The sequence below is a fragment of the Arvicanthis niloticus genome, chromosome 2 (assembly GCF_011762505.2).
Source record: "Arvicanthis niloticus isolate mArvNil1 chromosome 2, mArvNil1.pat.X, whole genome shotgun sequence".
NCBI lineage: Eukaryota > Metazoa > Chordata > Mammalia > Rodentia > Muridae > Arvicanthis > Arvicanthis niloticus.
Window position 1 is genome coordinate 14,254,259 of NC_047659.1, and position 21,604 is coordinate 14,275,862.

A 21,604-nucleotide genomic window follows, 5' to 3' on the forward strand; every position below is an offset into this window, starting at 1 on the left:
AACTCAAACAAATTGGTAGCTTTCCCCTACTCAAAGGATAAACAGTCTGAGAAAGAAATTAGGGAAATGACACCCTTCACAACAGTCAAAAATAATATAAAATGCTTTGGTGTGACTCTAACCAAGCAAGTGAATGATCTGTAGAATAAGGACTTCAACGAACCAGGAATGGGGATGATATATGAAATGTAAATAGATAAAACATCCAATAAAAGCTATGACTACTCTCTCTCTCTCTCTCTCTCTATATATATATATATATATATATATATATATATATATATATATATATATGTGTGTGTGTGTGTGTGTGTGTGTGTGTGTGTGTTTATGCATATACTTTACACTTTGAAACTAAATTAATAATTAGGTCATAATGGGAACTAAGTTTTGTGTAACTAGTTTCTGATGATGGTAATGTCATCAACAAAATAGGCAATATATGTTTTCAATGTAACTCATTATGTATCTATAATACAAATTTTTAATTAAAAAAGAAAGGTCATTATTTAACTTTATGTCAACCAAAAATCTCAAGAATGTAAACCATCCTCTGCCATAAAAGAACATGCAGACTTACCGCTATTACTGATTTCAAGTAACCCTAAAGATATATAGTAATAAAAACCAGATGGTATTGAAAACAAAGAAATTGATCACTGGAAGAGAAATGAAGATCTAGACATAAATCCACAAACCTATAGACACCTGATTTTGATTAAGAAACCAGAAATACAGAATGGAAAAAGGATCTTGAACAAAATGTGCTTGCTTGACTGGATACCGGCATGTAGGAGAATGCAAGTAGACTCATATTTATCACGATATACAAAACTCAAGTCCAAGTGGATCAAACACCTCAACATAAAAACCAGATACTCTGAAACTGAAAAAAGAGAAAGTGAGAAATAAACATAAATGCATTGTCACAGGAAATAACTTTCTGCCAGAAACCTAACAACTCAGACACTAAGATCAAAAATTAATAAAAGGGACCTCATGAAACTGAAAAGTTTCTATAAGGCAAAGGATACTGTTTAAAAGACAGAATATGAGTCTACAGAATGAGAAAATATTTCACCAACTACATATCCAACAGAGGGCTAATATTCAAACTATATTAAGAACTCAAAACGTAGACATTAAAAAACTAAATAATTCAACTGAGTAAATCCTGGGTTGTAGCTCTATACCCAATCTCACAAAACCCAGAGGAGGCAGGGATCCCAGGAGTTCTAACCCCTGGCAGCATCTTAGGTAAGAAGAGAGCAACACCCGCCCCAAACAGGGAGTAACTGGGACCCACTGAGACCCAGGAATTCACTCCTGGACGGGGGCACTGGTTCCTTCTGTTCTCCACCTGAGCACTGAGCAGATCGTGGGCCTCAGTTCTAACCCCAGCAGCAACACCCATCCCAAACAGTTCTGACACAACCAAGATAATGGGAAAGACAGGCTCAAGTCAGAGACAGAGCAGGTAGCACTAAGGAGATTCAGATGTTGAAAGGCAAGTGCAAGAACATAAGCATCAGCAACCCAGGGTACCTGGCATCATTAGAACCTAGTTCTTTCACATTAAAAGTCCTAAATTTCCCATATCACCAGGAAAGCAAGATTAAGATTTAAAATCACTTTTAATGATAATGATAGAGGACTTTAAGAAGGACATAAATAACACTTTCAAAGAATTTGAGGAGAACATAGGTAAACAGGTAGAAGCCTCTAAAGAGGAAACACAAAAATCCCTTAAAAATTATAAGAAATCACAACCAAACATGTGAAGGAATTGAACAAAACCATCCAGGACATAAAAATATAAGTAGAAACAATAAAGAAATCACAAAGGGAAACTGCCCTGGAGATAGAAAACCTAGGAAAGAGATCAGGAGTCATAGACACAAGTATCACCCACAGAATACAAGAAATAGAAGAGAGAATCTTGTTCCACGCCCCTCCGTGTCCCCTTCGCCCGCGAAAGAGACACGTGAGGCAGTGTTCGGGTGGTTACCACAGCGAGGCTTTATTCTTGTATCAGCAGAAGCAGAAAGACCCCAAGCCCGGAAAAGGCACTGCTATATGTACCCTAGAGTGGTGTGTTCACTTCTGATTGGATCTTTACTCATTACCCATAATACGCCCCGGGATGGGCAGTGACTTTGGCGTGCTTTTTGCCTTTTGCACCTGCGTAGTTAGTTGTTTACTTGTGGGAGCACAGGATGCCCGCACCATCTTGTAATGGCGAATGTTGTCACATTCACGCGGCTCCTAACAGAATCTCAAGTGCAGAAGATACCATAAAAATATTAACACAACTGTCAACAAGAACACAAAATGCAAAAAGTTCTTAACCAAAAACATCCAGGAAATTCAGGACACAATGAGAAGACCAAACCTAAGGATGATAGGTATAGAAGAGAGTGAAGATTCCCAACTTAAAGGGCCAATAAATATCTTCAACAAAATTATAGAAGAAAACTTGCCTAAAGTGTAGGAAGCCACTGTTAGTGGTGGTATAATCTGCCATTCCAAGATGGCGCGGACATCGTGTCCTCCCACTAGTAAACAAGTAACTGCGCAGCTGCAAAGGCAGAAAGCCCACCAAAGTCACTGGCCAATCCCGAGGTGTAATATTGGATGATGAATGAACAGCCAATCAGAAGTGAATACGTCACTCTAGGGTGTATTTAAGCTGGGCCTCTTCCTGTCTTCAGCCCTTCCGCGTCTTCCATGTTTGCTGATACAGAGTAAAGCCTCGTTTGTAGTAACTACCCGAATATTGCCTCACGTGTCCTTATTCGCGGGCGAAAAGGGACTCGAGAGGCGCTCGCAACACTAAAGAACAAGATGCCCATAAACATACAAGAAGCCTATAGAATATCAAATAGACTAGACCAGAAAAGAAATACCTCCCGTCACATAATAATCAAAACACCAAATGCACAAAAAAGAAAGAATATTAAAAGCAGTAAGGGGAAAAGGCCAAGAAATATATAAAGGCAGACCTATTAGAATCACACAGAACTTCTCAACAGATACTATAAAAGCCAGAAGATCATGAACTGATGTCATAGAGACCCTAAGAGAACACAAATGCCAGCCCAGGCTACTATACCCAGCAAAACTCTCAATTACCACAGATGGGGAAACCAAGATATTCCATGACAAAACCAAATTTACCCAGTATCTTTCCACAAACCCAGCATTACAAAGGATAACAGAGTGAAAATGCCAATACAAGGAGGGAAATTATACCCTAGAAAGAGCAAGAAAGTAATCCTCTTCCAACAAATCAAAAAGAAGATAGCCACACAAACAATGCCACTGCTAATAACAAAAATAACAGGAAGCAACAGTCTCCTCTCTTTAATATCTCTTAACATTAATAGACTCAATTCCCCAATAAAAAGACATAGACTAACTGACTGGATACATGAACAGGACCCAGCACTTTGCTGCATACAGGAAACCCACTGAGTGACAAAGATAGACACTACCTTAGAGTAAAAGGCTGGAAAACAATTTTTCAAGCAAATGGTCCTAAGAAACAAGGTGGAGTAGCCATTCTAATATCAAATACAATCAACTTTCAACTTAAAGCTATCAAAAAGGATAAGGAGGGACGGACATTTCATACTCATCAAAGGAAAAGTCAACCAAAATGAACTCTCAATTCTGAACATCTATGCACCAATGCAAGAACACCCACTTTCATAAAAGACACCTTACTAAAGCTCAAAGCACACATTGCACCTCACACAATAATGGTGGGAGACTTCAATACCCCACTCTCAGCAATGGACAGATCATGGAAACAGAAATTAAACAGACACACAGTGAAACTAACAGAAGTTATGAACCAAATGGATTTAACTGATATCTATAGAATATTTTTCATCCTAAAAAAAAGAATATACCTTTTTTCTCAGCACCTCATGGTACCTTCTCCAAAATTGACCATATAATTGGTCACAAAACAGGCCTCAACAGATACAAGAATATTGAAATAATCCCATGCATCCTATCAGATCACCATGGACTAAGGCTGGTCTTCAATATTAACAAAAACAATGGAAAGCCCACATTCATGTGGTGGAAACTGAACAACATTCTACTCAATGATGACTTGGTCAAGGAAGAAAATAAAGAAAGGAAGAAATAAAGAAAGAAATTAAAGACCTTTAGAGTTTAATGGAAACAAGGAAATCATCTAAAGAGTTCTATAACACCTAAAGAAATAGAAGCAGTCATTAAAAGTCTCCTCACCAAAAAAAGGTCTGGGACTAGACAGTTTTAGTGAAGAGTTCTATCAGACCTTCTTTTTCTTCTTTTTTTAAAAATTTTTATCGGATATTTTACTTACATTTCAGATGTTATCCCATTATCCCATTACCCCCACCCAAGAACTCTCTATTCCATCCCCCTTCTGCTTTTATGAGGATGTGCCCCCACCTACCCCCGACTTCCACCTCCCCACCCTTGAATTCGCCCACACTTGGCGTCCAGTCTTCCTGGGAACAAGGATCTCCTTTCCCACCTATGTCAGACAAGGATATCCTCCCATATATATAGAGCTCAAGCCATGGGTCCCTCCCTATGTGCTCCCAGACTGGTGGTTTAGACCCTAGGAGCTCTGGTTGGTTGGTATTGTTGCTCTCCTCATAGGGCTGAAACCCCTTTCAGCTCCTTCAGTCTCTCACTCCTCCATTTGGAACTTTTTGATCAGTTCAATGGTTAGCTGTCAGCATCTGCTTATGAATATTCTATCAGATTTTCAAAGACCTAATACCAATTCCCTATACACTGTTCCACAAAATAGAAACAGAAGGAACACTACCCAATTCATTCTATGAAGCCACAATTACGTTCATACCTAACCAAACAAAGACCCAAGATAGAAAGAGTACTTCAGATTAATCTCCCTTATGAATATTGATGCTAAAATACTCAATAAAATTTTTGTAAACCAAATCCAAGAAAACAATTATCCATCATGATCAAGTAGGCTTTATTTCAGGAATGCAGGGATGGTTCAATATAAGGAAAGCCATCAATGTAATCCACTATATAAACAAACTCAAAGAAAAAAACCCACATGATCATATCACTAGATGCTGAGAAAGCATTTGACAAAATTCAATACTCTTTCATGATAAAAGTCTTGAAAAGATCAGGAATTCAAAGCTCATACCTAAACATTGTAAAAGCAATATACAGCAAACCAGTGGCCAACATCAAACTAAATGGAGAGAAACTTGAAAAACTCCCACTAAAATCAGGGACTAGACAAGGCTGCCTACTCTCTTCCTACCTATTCAATATAGTACTGGAAGTCCTAGCCAGAGCAATTAGACAACAAAACAAGTCAAAGGGATACAAATTGAAAAGAAAGAAGTCGAAAATTCACTATTTTCAGATGATATGATAGTATACTTAAATGACCCCAAAAATTCCACTAGAGAACTTCTAAACCTGATAAACAACTGTAGCAAACTGGCTGGATATAAAATCAACTCAAAGAAACCAATAGCCTTTCTCTAATTGAAGAATAAACAGTCTGAGAAAGAAATTAAGGAAATAACACCCTACGCAATAGTCACAAATAACATAAAATACCTTGGTGTGAATCTAACCAAGTAAGTAAAAGATCTGTATGACAAGAACTTCAAGTTACTGAGGAAAGAAATCAAAGCAGATTTAAGAAGATGGATTGATCTCCCATGTTCATGCATTGAAAGGATTAATGTAGTAAAAATGGCTATCTTGCTGAGAACAATGTACAGATTTAATGCAATCCCCATGAAAATTCCCACTCAATTCTTCACAGAGATAGAAAGAGGGATCCTCAAATTCATTTGGAATAACAAAAATCCAGGATATAGAAAACTATTCTCAACAATAAAAGAACTTTTGGGGGAAACACCATCCCTGACTTCAAGCTGTACTATAATGCAATAGTGATAAAATGCATGGTATTGGAACAGCGACAGGCAGAAAGATCAATGGAATAGAATAGAAGACCCAGAAATGAACACCCATACTTATGGTCACTTGATCTTTGAGAAAGGAGCTAAAACCACCCAGTGGAAAAAAGACAGCATTTTCAACAAATGGTGCTGGTTCAACTGGAGGTCAGCATGTAGAAGAATGCAAATTGATCTATACTGATCTCCTTGTACAAAGCTCAAGTCCACATGGATAAAGGACCTCCACATAAAACCAGATACACTAAAACTAGTAGAAGATAAAATGGGGAAAAGCCTTGTACACATGGGCACAGGGATAAATTTCCTGAACAGAACAAAAATGGCTTATGCTATAAGATCAAGAATTGACAAATGTGTCCTCATAAAACTGCAAAGCTTCTGTAAGGCAAAGGACACCATCAATAAGACAAAGTGACAACCAACAGATTTGAAAAAGTTCTTTACCTATCCCACATCTGATAGAGGGCTAATGTCTGAAGACATTAGGCTCTAGACAATCAAATAACCCTATTAAAAATGAGGTACAGAGCTAAACAAAGAATTCTCAACTGAGAAAACTTGAATGGCCTGAGAAGCACCTAAGAAGTGTTCAACATCCTTAGTCATTAGGGAAATGCAAATCAAAACAACCCTTAGATTCCACCTAATACCAGTCAGAATGGCTGAGATCAAAAACTCAGGTGATAGTAGATGCTGGTGAGGATGTGGAGAAAGACGAATACTCCTCCATTGTTGGTGGGATTGCAAGCTGGTACAACCACTCTGGAAATCAGTCTGGCAGTTCCTCAAAAAACTGGACATAGTATTACCTGAGGACCCAGCTATACCACTCCTGGGCATATACCCAAATGATGCTCCAACATACAACAAGGTTCTTTTAATTGTCAAGCTAAAATTGGTTTTGTCTCTTCTACAATATTTATTGTAAGTTACATTGACTGTATAATTTCTAGTTGTGTTAGTGTGTTGAAACCTGGCATGTCTGTTATAGGGATCTATCAACCAGCTTTCATTTTACTGCCCTGCATATTAGAAAACCTTGATTTACTAAAAAAAAGCTTGAAAGTGCTGGAAGAAGTGAGTTAGGATTTAAGCAGAAGCAAGAGGGTATCAGGCTTGATTGTTGTTGGTATAACAGCTTTAATTTAATTAATTGAAGCACCACTGCTTCTGCAATAGCACTAACACAAGGAGTTAAGAACTATTTTTGTTAACCATCTAGCAAAAAATGTTTCTAATCTATTGAGTATACAAAAAGGATTTATATATGTATCTGGAACAACAGATGATGCTCTATAACCCATTCAAATTATCTGAAGGAGGTCCAGGGTTCAAGAGTTAGGAGCCATCTCAAGTGTCATGACAAATATCATTGGGGTAGTGTTACTTTTGAAATTCACAATGATTGTCATTATATTTAGAAAAAAGTTTAAAGACACTTGTAGGATATTTGGCATGATCCTGACACCTCCCTGTGTGTGTTAACTTTACATAGTGAGATGATGAATTTAAAGAATGCTGTTCTGTTGAGCTTTGATGCTGCATGTAATGCCAATAGAATTATTCATGGCCTGAGGTCAGTATTTCCATTTTGGTCAAACCTCTGGAATGGCATATATAGCCTGATCAGGCTAGCCCTTCTTGTTTTGGGAATTCTTTTATTCCTGCCCATTGTGTTAAAGCTTATCTTTAACAACATCAACATGTTGGCAGCCAAAGTACATGACTGGAACCTGAAAATGTACCCCCAGACAGAGTTATTAAATTAACAGGCTGGCAAGCCAAGTACATGTAAGATTCTGCACAGAGCCTTACCATCCTAAGACATAAGTGCATTGCTTTTAATAATGCATATTCCATGATGGGTATGGAAGGCATTCTTGTCAAAACGACCTAAGACAGGCTCAGTCTTTTTAATGAAGTAAGAAAGGGGGCGAGATGGAGAGCCTTTGGGGCTGCTGGCAAGAAGCTGAAATGGGCCAAGTTCAAGGAAATGGGCTGCTTGGCAGGAATATGACATTGGCCAAGGACAAGGAAGTAGGCTTCAATCAGGAATCTGACATTAAGATAGAACAAAAAAGTAATTTCAGACAGGAATCTAAATTTTAGGCTAGACCAAGGAAGTAGGCTTCAGACATGAAATTGACTTCAGGCAAGGACAGAGAAGTAAGCTCAGATACTTTAGTCATCCTGATAAGCCTTTCAGAAACAATGATCACGAGAGTGTTCATGTAATTGGGTTTAATGCCTTGCATTTTCTTTGACTATTTGTGTTTATTGTCTTGCTAGTTCCTTGACTATTTGCATCTATTGTATTGCTAGACCCCCAACCTAAAACTGACCTTAATACATGCATGTAATCAAAATGGTATAAAAGCATAAAGGAAGAGGTGGTATAGGATAGGGGGTTCTGGGAGGAGAAATGGGTAAAGGGGATGACATCTGTATTGTAAATAAATAAAATATCCAGTAAAAAAAAAACCAAAAATTTCATTCAAATCTAAACAGATAATAGTAAACAGAGGAATGTCAAATTGCTGGGGCACTCTTAAAAATGATTGTAGAATCTAGAGGGATTATGTACACTTTGAGAACACGACCCACAGAATCTACTAAGCAAGGCTCATAGGGGCTCACACAGACTGAACTGACAAAGATCTTGTATGAGTCTAATCTAGGTCTTCTGCATATACCTTATTGTTGTGTAGCTTGGTGTATTTTGGGACTCCTAACTCAGTAGTAAGGAGTGTCTCTGATTCTTTTACCTGTGCTTCGGGCCCTGTTCCTCTCTCAGGGTTGTCTCGCTTAGCCATGATATGAGGGTTTGTGCCCAGTTTTATGTTAATTAGTTATGTGAAGTTTGGTAGATATCCCCAGGAGGTCTTTTTCCCTAAGGCTGTCAATGACAACAACAGTTTCATTCTGTATCCTTCTAATTTGGATCTGGGGACAAGGATTGTACCCTAGGTTCTCTACATGACTTTCAAAATTAGGGCTCATATGGGTTTCCCAGGAGAGGTGGACAATGAACAAGTCCATGTATCTATCATATCTGATTTAGAAATGATTCCTTTTCTGATTGTTGTAAGGAATATATGACTGCTTCATATGATGCAGCTCTTTCCCTTTCTTGTGTTCCTCCTAAGGAGAAATGGAAGAGCTTTCCCATGCTTCTTAGTTAAAGGTATCTGTGTTCATCATATAAGTTAGCCTGTCAAATCAAGCATAGAATGTACATACATCTGTATTACTGGATATGTTTTTGTCTCCCTCTGTGTCTCTCTGTCTGTCTCTATCTCTCTCTGTGTCTATCTCTGTCTGCCTTTCTAATTGTAAGTCTCTCTTATCAGCAAGCATTTCAAATTGCAAGGATCATGTCATCAAATGGCAAACAGTTCTCTATAGAGCAATATACCTTGCACTGAGAACCTGCCCAATCTTTGAGTTAAAGGGCACTCCCTCCATGACAAAAAACCTCTCCATGGAATATTTTTCTTAAACATACCCATTTTTGAAAAAAAGCAGGAAAACCATGTTTTTTTGCTCACACTTAACATCAGCATACAATTTTTTTGTGTTTTCTTCTAACATCTCCCCAAATCTCTGTGATTTTTGCCATAATAGCCCCTGGTGTTCATATGCCAGTTACTATCCTTGGTTTCTCCAATCTGCTTTCTACCAAGCAGCCAGCAAAGCATTTACTGTTTTTTGCTACTGTTGGGAGCCAAAGTCCTAGCACAAAGCGGCTATCATCTTTGCAGACATCTTGGGCCATATACCCTGACAAGAGATTTGTTTTTCAACTGCTGAGCACAGTCTGATAAACATCTTGTTTTTCTCACATATCTTGTTTTGTTGTTTAGTGCCCTCAGCTGCAAGGCACAAGTGGTAAAGTGTCTTCAGCTGCATTCCCCTGCTTGTGCTTATATATACCCATGATTTCCTTTCAATAAACGGGACTTGATCAGACTCTCTGTCTTGTCTTCATTTTTCGAGTCTCTTGCACCTCCATCCCCACTTTCTCTCTTGCTAGACCCTGTTGACTGACCTGCACAAGCCAGGTCACCTGGTTCCCAAACATGGGGCAGCATGGAGCAGTGTGGACTGGGTCATGCTACTTTATTTTTCTTGTGTGTTATTGTACTTGGGCAGATGGAAACTTTTTCATCATAACAAATTAGTCATATATGCCTGCTCCTCATATATTCTTCAACCTTTATATTTATGTGACAGGTCATTACCTTGGGTTTTCCTTGTTTTTCAAAACCTTTATCACCATCCTTACAAACACTTATATAGAGATCCAATTTTACAATCTTCCTGTGTAGATTCCTCCATTAAAAAGACTATTTACAGAACATATATCAGCTTCTTCAACAGCTTGGCCTCTTGTGACCTGACATTTTTTTAAATCATGAATACCTATATCCTTAAAGTAATTTCTGAATGTATCATATATACTACATAAAATAGCATAAGAATAATTTTACTTATTGTAATATTGCTCAAAATACCAAAGTATTAGAAACCATCTACCTGTGGACAGATAGATAATTGGCATTTTCATTGTGATAAATTACTACTAAAACAAGAAATAGTAAGAAATGAATTATAATGAATTTCAGGCAAAAGTTCAGAAATCAATCTTTTTTCCCCACAAAGTGAGATTGTTGATACATAGGCATTTAAAAGATGGTCTTGACTAAGTTGGAAGACTTCATAGATTAACTGTATTTAAGGTTTGGAAACAGTTACGAGGTAAATAGTGAGATCACCATCAATCACAGAGACAAACTGGCCACTACAAAAGACTTCAAATAGAATATAACCAGAGCCCTTACAGCAGCTATGTTATCAACTTTAGTTTTATCATGTTCTTTTTTGTATTGTTTAGAGATTGTTCACTCACATAGGGAATGATTACAGAAAAGAGAGAGAATGCCAGTTTTGCAACTCAGAAAATGTGTAGGAAATCCATAAAAAGTAACCATCTTTGGCTTAAAAGCTCAGGTAAAAATAAATCAGGTGACATTTGGTTTTGCTAGAATGACACAAGGAATTTCCTGGGATGATCTAAGAAGTGCCTGGAAAGTCAAGTATTTCCAGGTGCTCTGTGGACTTGAATGAGATGTGTATGTTTAAGCTGAAGATGTTCATATGGAATCAGGGTCATTTTATGCAGCCTAGGAACAGTGACAGAAGAATGAGTACAATGATTGAGAAACTATTTTATGGGAAGGTCTCAAAGTTGCATATAAGCTCTTTTTGGTCCTTATACTGTTGGCACAGACTCATGCACTCAATGCTTAGATCATCTGTACATCCTGTTTTCAGTAATTCCCCACATCCTGACATTTCACAGATCCAAAGAAGCTCCCTGGGTTATACTATCTAGATTTAATTCATGGAAAGGGAACTTTATATAAATGCTTTCGAGAAAGGTTAAAAGAAATGGAAATCACATTGATTTTTCTATTTGCTGTTATCAATTTACACACTAATTCTTTAGTCTAAAATTGTCTTGGTAAAATCCAGGTGCCTTGAGATGGAACTGGTTCTGATTTGATAGTTATTCTGAATTTCATTGTTTCCCCTATAAAACACATTTTGTTGTTTTCAAGGTTGACAAATTATGACTCTTTCTAAAGCATCACTAGCTTATTACTATAAAAAAATTTCATTTTAGGATTATAACAGCCAAATTAATGTTATTTTCAGTATTGGTGATTCATAAAATATTCCCACAGTTTAATAGATAATATCACTTCTCTTCCTTTCCCATTTCTTCTTTCACTCACTGCAGAGAGGAAGAACATGAGGAGTGATAATGAGAGCACTGTGTCTGAGTTCATCCTCCTGGGACTCCCTTTTCCAGCAGGAGACCAGGGCATGTACTTTGCCCTGTTCCTGACCATGTACCTGACCACAGTGCTGGGGAATCTGCTCATCATTCTGCTCATCAGGCTGGACTCTCACCTCCACACCCCCATGTACTTCTTTCTCAGCCACTTGGCCTTCACAGACATCTCTTTCTCATCTGCCACAGCTCCAAAGATGCTAACAAATATGCTGACACATAATAATTTTATCTCCTATGCTGGGTGTGTTTCCCAGGTATACTTTTTCACTTTTTTGGGGAGCACTGACAGCTTTCTTCTGACATCCATGGCCTATGACAGGTATGTGGCTATCTGCCACCCTCTGCATTATACAGTCATCATGAGTCAGAGCCTCTGTGATCTTCTAGTAGTTATGTCCTGGACTTTATCTTTGGCTAATGCTCTTATTCATACACTTCTCTTGGCTTGCTTATCTCACTTTAGAAACAATACTATCCCACACTACTTTTGTGACCTCTCTGCCTTGTTGAAGCTGTCCAGCTCAGACACCACTGTCAATGAGATGGCCATCCTTCTTTTAGGTACAGTGGTCATTACCCTGCCATTCATATGCATTCTACTCTCTTATGGACACATAGGAGTAACCATCCTGAAGGCTCCTTCCATCAAGGGAATCTGCAAAGCCTTGTCCACATGTGGCTCTCACCTCTGTGTAGTTTCATTGTACTATGGAGCCATCATTGGGCTATACCTAGTCCCCTCATACAACAACACTAATGACAAGAATGCCATTTTGTCTGTGATGTATGGTTTGGTCACACCCATGCTCAATCCCTTTATCTATAGTCTGAGAAATCGAGACATGAAAGGAGCACTAAGATATATCCTCAGCAGAACAAAATGATGTATCTTCTGCTTCCCATTAGCTGTCTAGGGCTCCTCTTTGATTTGGGACATGTACAGTTTTTTCTCTGAATGGCCTTTTTTAGCACATTTTTCCCACATTTTCCAACTTTTTTTGGATATTATATTTACATTTCAGATTTTATCCCCTTACCCCATTCTCCCCACTACCAAGGAATCCCCTATCCCATCCCCCCTCCTCCTGCCTCCATGAGGGTGTACCCCCACTCCCACCTCCCCACCCTCGAATTCCTCCCCGCTTGGTTTTCAGCCTTCATGATACCAAGGATCTCCTCTTGCTCCCATGCCCAACAAGGCCATCCTCCCCTAGGTATACAGATGGAGTCATGGGTTCCTCCCTATGTGTTCCCAGGCTGGTTGTTTAGACCATGGGGAGCTCTGGTTGGTTGGCACTGTTGCTCTTCTCTTGGGGCCACCAACCCTTTCAGCTCCTTCAGTCCTCTAACTTGTCCATTGGGAACCCTGGATCCAATCAATAGTTAGCTTTGAGCATCTGCCTCTGGATATGTCCAACTCTGGTAGACCTCTGAGGAGACAGCTACATCAGGCTCCTGTCAGCATGCACTTTCTTACATCCATATCAGCGACTATCTTTGGTGACTGCACATGGGACAGATACCAAGGTAGAATGGTCTTCAGACAGCCCCTCTTTGAGTTTCTGTCTCATACTTTGTCTCCATATTTCCTCCCTTGAGCATTCTGTCACTCCTTCCAAGTAGTACCTAGGCATCCACACTTGTTCTTCCTTCTTCATGAGCTTCATGTGGTCTGTTAGTTGGATCTTGGCTATTTCAAGCTTTTGGGCTAGTATCCGCTTATCAGTGAGTAAATATTATATGTGTTCTTTTGTGATTGGGTTACCTCACTCAGGAGGATATTTTCTAGTTCCATCCATTTACCTAAGAATTTCTCAAATTTATTATTTTTAATAGCTGAGTAATACTCCATTGTGTAAATGTACCACATTTTTTGTATCTGTTCCTCTGTTGAGGGACATCTGGGTTCTTTCCAGATTCTGGCTATTATAAATAAGGCTGCTATGAACATAGTGGAGCATATGTCCTTGTTATATGTTGGAGCATCTTCTGGGTATATGCCCAGGAGTAGTATAGCTGGGTCCTCAGGTAATACTATGTCCAGTTTTCTGAGGAACTGCCAGACTGATTTCCAGAGTGATTGTACCAGCTTGCAATCCCAGCAACAATGGAGGAGTGTTCCTCTTTCTCCACATCCTTGACAGCACCTACCATCACTTGAGCTTTTTATCTTAGCCATTCTGACTGGTGTGAGGTGGAATCTAAGGGTTGTTTTGTTTTGCAATTTTCTGATGACTAAGGATGTTGAGCATTTCTTAAGGTGCCATTCGAGTTTTCTCAGTTGAGAATTCTTTGTTTAGCTCCATACCCCATTTTTAGTAGGGTTATTTGATTGTCTGGAGTCTAATTTCTTGAGTTCTTTGTATATCTTGGATATTAGCCCTCAATCGGATGTAGGATTGGTAAAGATCTTTTCCCAATCTGTTGATTGCTGTTTTGTATTATTGATAGTGTCCTTTGCCTTACAGAAGTTTTGCAATTTAATGAGGTCCCATTTGTCAATTCTTGATCTTAGAGCATAAGCCATTGGTGTTCTGTTCAGGAACTTTTACCCTGTGCCTAGGTATTTGAGGGTCTTCCCCACTTTCTCTTCTATTAGTTTCAGTGTATCTGGCTTTATGTGAAGGTCCTTTATCCACTTGGACTGGAGCTTTGTACAAGGGGATAAGAATGGATTAATTTGCATTCTTCTACATGCTGACCTCCAGTTGAGTCAGCACCATTTGTTGAAAATGCTGACCTTTTTCCACTGGATGGTTTTAGCTCCTTTGTCAAAGATCAAGTGACCAGTGACCATAGGTGTGTGGGTTCATTTCTGGATCTTCAATTCTATTCCAGTGATCTTCCTGTCTGTCTCTGTACCAATACTATGCAGTTTTTATCACTACTGCTCTGTAGTACAGTTTGAGGTCAGGGATGGTAATTCCCCCAGAAGTTCTTTTATTGTTGAGAATGGTTCTCGCTATCCTGGTTTTTTTTGTTATTCCAAATGAATTTGCAAATTGCTCTTTCTATCTCTATGAAGAATTGATTTGGAATTTTGATGAACCTGTAGATTGCTTTTGGCAAGATGGCTATTTTTACTAAATTAATCCTGCCAATCCAGGAGCATGGGAAATCTTTCCATCTTCTGAGATCTTCTTCAATTTCTTTCTTCAGAGACTTGAAGTTCTTGTCATACTGATCTTTCACTTGTCTGACCTTCATGTTTATATCTTTTTGTTATTCTTTTCAGTTTATTTCTTTTGATTAATTATTTTATTTACATTCCTGATGTTGCTCCACCTCCTGGTCACCCTCCCACAATTCTTCATCCCATTCCCCTCCCCTTTGCCTCTGAGAGGATGCTCTTCCTGCCCCCTGCCCTGGGCATCCAAATTCCTTGTGTCTCAAGTTTCTACAAGTTTCGGTTCATCATCTCCAATTGAGGGAGACAAGGCAGTCATCTGATACATATATGTTGAGGGTATCAGACCAGTCTGTGTATTTTCTTTGGATGGTGGCTTAATGTCTAGGAGCTCCCAGGGGTCAAGGTTAATTGACACTGTTGTTTTTCCTATGAAGTTGTCATCCCCTTCAGTTTCTTCAATCCTTTCCCTAACTCTTCCATATGGATGCACGACCTCAGTCTAATGGTTGGATGTATATATCTGCATCTGTCTCAGTCAGCTGCTGGTAGAGCCTCTCAGTGGACAGCTATGCTAGTGTCCTGTCTGTAAGCACAACATAGCATCAATAATAGTGTCCGACTTTGATGCCTACCCATAAAATGGATCCCATGTTGGGTGGTCACTGGATGGCCTTTCCTTTAATCTCTTCCCCATTTTTGTCCATGTGTTTCTTTTAGACAGAAACAATTCTGGGCCAGAAATTTTGACAGTGGGTTGGTAACTCTGGCCATCCACTTGGAGACCTTTCTTTCTTTCTTTCTTTCTTTCTTTCTTTCTTTCTTTCTTTCTTTCTTTCTTTCTTTCTTTCTTTCTTTCTTTCTAAAAAAATCTTTAATCTTTTTTATACTCCAGTTGTTATCCCTCTCCAGGTAGGACTTCTCATAGTTCCTCATCCCATGCCCCACCCCCATCTCCATGATGATGTTCCCATTCCCTATCTCTCCACCCTGATCCCCCACTCCACCCCTCCAGACCTCCCTACCCCCTGGGGCTTCAAGTCTCTTAAGGGTTAGGTGCTTCTTTCACTGAGGCTAGAGCAGGCAGTCTTCTGCTGTATATGTGTTGGGGGCCTCAGACCAGTTCCTGTATGCTGCCTGGTTGGTGGCCCAGTGTTGGAGAGATCTTGGGGGTCCAGGTTAGTTGAGACTACTGGTCTTACTATGGGGTCGCCCTCCTCCTCAACTTCTTCCAGCCTTTCCCCAATTTAACCACAGTCCCTGACTTCAGTCCATTAGTTAGGTATAAGTATTTCCATCTATCTTGGTCAGCTCCTTGTTGGGCCTCTTGGAGGGCCCTGTCTATCTAATGGAGGAAGTCTCTTCAGATTTCCTCTCCCCACTGCTGGGCATTTTGGCTAAGGTCACTCCCACTGAGTCCTAGGATTCATTCACACCCCAGGTCTCTGTGGCTTTCTAGAGCATCCTTTACCCCACAACTGCCAGAAGCTGCTTATTTTCATTCATACTCCTAGCCCTCTGGGCTTCTCTTCTGTTTCCTTTATCCCTGATCCTGCACCCTTTCCCCTTCCCCTTCCCACCCAGGTTTCTTCCTTCCTCCCTCTGCATCCCATGATATTGATAATCTTGGGGTTTCCAATATAGATATACATAAGCACTTTCTGTCTTTCCCTTTACACATAATATTTTTCCACAAACAGTTTAAAATTTAATGTCAAACTTTTGTTTTCATTTGCATACTTTGTCACTTCTGGAACAGCCGTTTTCTTTTTCTCTACAAGAAAAATTTTCTTTGCATATGTTTATTTTTATTTTTTAAAATTTTTCAGGAGATATTAAAATTTTTTGTAGCTCCAGATATTCTAGAATTTGCTATATAGACTACGGCTGCCTTGAACCTATAGAGATCTGCCTTCCTCTGCCTCCTGAGTGCTGGAATTAAAGACATGGAAAAATATGCACAGCTTGATCTTAGTTTTTATATTTAATCTAGTAATATTTTAAATTTTCTGATGTCAGTAAGCTTAATTAGATACTATATCTCAGACACACCACCAATGAACTGGTTATGTTCACTGCAGGGTGGGGCTCATCAGCCTGCTACTCATATATCTTCTGGCCTCTTATGTACACATGGAAGTCACCATCCAGAGAGCTCCATCTGTCCATGGAATTTTCCAACCTCTCATTTGTAATACATGTTTCATTTAAATTGGCACATGAAGTTACACTTTTCTATTATAAGGAATGTTTCTATGCATATATGTGTTGTATAATGAACAAATATGTGGGATTATCTTTTAAATGTTTGTCATATATTGAGGTTGTATACACTCGGAGTTCTTCCCTGTACTACTTATGTGCTGTACATTTCTTCTTCTTCTTCTTCTTCTTCTTCTTCTTCTTCTTCTTCTTCTTCTTCTTCTTCTTCTTCTTCTTCTTCTTCTTCTTCTTCTCCTTCTCCTTCTCCTTCTCCTTCTCCTTCTCCTTCTCCTTCTCCTTCTCCTTCTCCTTCTCCTTCTCCTTCTCCTTCTCCTTCTTCTTCTTCTTTTTCTTCTTCTCCATCATCATCATCATCATCTCTTGTTTCAGTACTATGCAGTAAACACCATAGTTCTTCCTCCTTTATTCAAATTTCATATACACAGATCAGTTTTTTCTCCTTCCCACATAATTTGTTCATCATTTTATAATTGTTCTTCATTGTTCAATTTAATTTGGAATATATTCTTAGATTGATATTAACTATGCAGTTACCTTCTTTTTTCTTCCAAATCAATGGTCCATTGATTTCAGGTGGACAAAATGGGTACAGGGTTCAAGGTGGTAAACAGGGTTTGGAAACCTCTTTGTTTAGGAAGATCAAGTTTATGTAATGTATAGAAGTGAGAAGATAAATTTTAGAATAGTCTTTCATAAGGTGCTGTAAGTATGTGTAATTAGTCTTTTCTCATTAGGGTTCATTGCCCAAGGGTGTGGTCTGGAGAATGGTTATGCAGGGGGTTTATAAAGTGTAGGCTATCTGGACAGAGCTTAATCAGTTCTGCAGCACAACTTAAGCTAGCTAAGAGCTACAGGCAGTCTTCTCCTGGGAGCAGAACCTAATAGCTTATCCAACCCCAGGTTGTGATCCCTAAACACATTCACATATGAGGAAAACCAAATGTGGAGTGAGAGGCAGGGGGAGGTATTTATCAATAGTAAAGATGAGGTTATACATTTGAGAGGGAATGGGGAGATGGGAGGAGTAAAAAGAGGAAAGTGGGAGGGGTGGAAATGATGTAAATACAATACTGGTATGGAAATCTGAAAAAAAAATAAATTTCATTCAACTATACTGTGTTCTAAAATAAAAAAGGGTTTTATGCTTAATTCCATAAATAAATTGCCCATTCCATCTGAAATGATGAACCTGTGTTTTTGTTCTTGGAAAACCTCCTCTGCTGAGACCAAGTTTTTAGCTTCATTAATGGTAACCAATTATTCTGACAGATATTTTCATATCTAGGGATTATTATGAAAAAAAGAGATTCAAGTAGAGAACTCAGTTACTCTTCTGCTGATACTCAAACAATTTTAATAAATGTACTTCTCAGACTATTGGGTGTGAAGTTGAGTCCTTAGATTGGTGTACCACTTAGAAACTTCTGAAATCTGAGCTCCTCTTTCTTGTCACTGAAATTTTAATTTATACTTATAAAAGATAAAAGAAAGTCTAAGAAAAATAATATACACCTAACATTCACCATTAACATATATGTGCATATAATGTTATATTATACATGTATACTCATATATGTGGCATTTCAATTAATACTATTAAAATATTCACATGGGCTTGGACAAAGCTATGAAAAGTTGTGAACACCACAGCCACTGAGACCAGATTGGATCTTTGGTTAATACAGAGCATTTAGATCATGTAATTCATGTCAAACATGTCAGTCTTTTGTTCATTGATATCTGTCTGACTTTGATTCTTGAATGCCAGGATTAATGACATTTAAAAACATGCCTGTCTCAAGGTATTTGTTTTACGTTATCTTTGTACATAATGCGGTTTGAGGATTCTGCTCTCCTCTGTTACTTTCTCTTCCATTTATTCACCATCCCTGGAAGTCCTCTTTTTACTTTCATACTCTCTCTTTTTCAAAATTACATATGAGAGAAAATTTGTAAAGCTTGTTGTTGGAAGTCTGGGTCATCTAACTCAATAATCTTTATTTCTATTCATGCCTACAAGTTAAATGATTTCATTCTTTATTAATAAATAACTCTTGACTATATTCCCTTTTATTAAATAATATTTTGAATTTGTTCTTTGAAAATTTAATACATGTTTGCAATGTATTTTTAATCATATAAACCCCCACTACCTACCTCCAGTGCCTCTAGTGAGGAAGGTAACAAGTCTCCTTTACAAAGTCAAATTAGTACTACCCATATGCACAAGGGTGTGGGATCTTCCATTGTGACCTGGGGAACATATCAGTGGCAAGACTTCCAAAGAAACATGATTCTATCTCATTAGTTATTACCTACCTGTAGCTACTGTGACAGGATTGGGACCTCTAATCCTTCCCCTTCCAATGCTGGGATCCTAACTATACTGATCTTGTGTGAGTCTTGTGCAGCTAAGGTAACCATAGCTATTGTGCATTCACATGTGTTATGGCCATGTGAAGTCTAGAAGACAGCATTTCATGACTTTCTTCATACTTCTCTGATTCTTGCATTGTTTCTGCCCGCTCTTCAGTGATATTCCCTGAGTCTAGGGTAAGGAGAGGTTAGATGCCTCTGCATTAACCACTAAACTGAAAAAAGCTTTTCTGCTCTATGGGTATAAGCATAAATATTTAGAAAGCATTTTGACAATATGACCATTTAGAAAAATAGCAATAGAACATTCTTCCTTAAGGCCCATAAGCTTTTCTGACATGAGGTTTTGGAATTTATGGTGCCATGCATGAATCCCCGTTGTGGGATGTATTAGTTATTTGTGTACTACAAAGTATTTACATGCTTGAGACTATGGGAGTGGGGCTGTAGAACAATTGCATTCTACTTCTTGGACTCCACAGAAGTCTTCTGTCCATATCATAATACAAAATGTATTTAGTTAAGTTTCAAAAATATTTCAATCATCCTTAATCATCTCAACATTGTTTAAAAGTCCAAAGCTTCTCCTGAGACTCAAAACAACTTCTTCATTGTATCTCCCTGTAAAATTGGAAACAAATTAAATGCTTCCAACATACCACCACATGGAATATACATTACCATTTCAAAAGGGAGGAATGGTGGCATACTGGGGAAATATTGGATCAAAACTATACTGAAACCCAGGAGAGAACTCCAGATCCAGTAGCTCTATGTTCTACATGCAGGAGTTAGATGATTCTGCCCACCCAGTTTTGCCACCTGCATCATACACCTTTTTTTCTTTGGTTGTACACTCCTTGATTGTAGCTATTGTTAGCAGATATCCTGTGGCATTGACGTTTTTAACAACTTCAGTGCCTCCAACAAAATCTAGGCTTCACATTCACAGCTTCACACAATGGCCTCTCAGGGACTCTTCACAAATACTCCCCTATAATATGCTGCCTGGCCTCAGTGTCTCAATGAAATTGCAGAAGAAGGTTTTATGGTCCCTTTATTTCTACATCCTTGCCATGTAGATGACATTGCCAAGTTTGCCTGCCAGTTTGGTACAGATTACGTTCACCCTGAGCCACATTTGTTGAGGTTTTTATTTGTTGTCAAGCAGGAAAGCCCTTCTACTTCTTACATTCTGATAAGAATACCTTCCTTACCCATCATGGAATATGTATTATCAAAAGCAATGCACTTATGTCTTAGGTTGGTAAGGCTCTTACCTGTCCTTGGCTTGCCAGCCTGTTAAATTAATAACTCTGTCTGGGGGGTCTATTTTTAGTTTCAAGCCATATACTTGGCTGTCAACACGTTGATGTTGTTAAAGATACTTTAACATGATGGGCACAAATAAAAGTATTCCCAGGACAAAACGGGCTAGCATGATCAAGCAATATATGCCATTTTTGAAGCTTGACCAAAATAGAAATATTGACCTCAGGCAATGGGTAATTTTATCTGTAGTATCTATGACTCCCTTTTCAGTTCTGATTTTATTAATTTGGATACTGTCTCTCTGCCCTATGGTTAGTCTGGCTAAGAGTTTATCTATCTTGTTGATTTTCTCAAAGAACCAGCTCCTGGTTTTATTGATTCTTTGTACAGTTCTTCTTCTCTCTACTTGGTTGATTTGTTCAATTCCTTCTCCTATTTGGTTGTGTTTTCTTATAATTCTTTAATGGATTTTTGTGTTTCCTCATTAAGGGCTTCTGCCTGTTTGTATGTGTTCTCCTGTATTTCTTTGAGGGAGTTATTTATGTCCTTCTTAAAAATCCTTTATCATCATCATGATTAGTAATTTTAAATCTGAATCTTGCTTTTCCAGTGTCATGGGGGTATTCAGGACTTGCTATATTGGGAGAACTAGGTTCTGATGATGCCAAGTAAACTTGCTTTCTCTTGCTTATGTTCTTGTGCTTGCCTTTTGCCATCTGGTTATTTCTAGTGCTACCTTCACTCACTGTCTCTGATTGGAGC

General features: G+C 38.6%; 1 protein-coding gene across 1 annotated transcript; it reads left to right on the forward strand.

The window, feature by feature from the left end:
* Positions 1-11,798: 11,798 nt before the first annotated feature.
* LOC117704050 (olfactory receptor 1J21-like) lies at positions 11,799-12,928 on the forward strand. Its single transcript, XM_034496015.2, has one exon. It carries the CDS (start codon positions 11,799-11,801, stop codon positions 12,726-12,728), a length of 930 nt encoding a protein of 309 aa, XP_034351906.1. The 3' UTR covers positions 12,729-12,928.
* Positions 12,929-21,604: the final 8,676 nt, after the last annotated feature.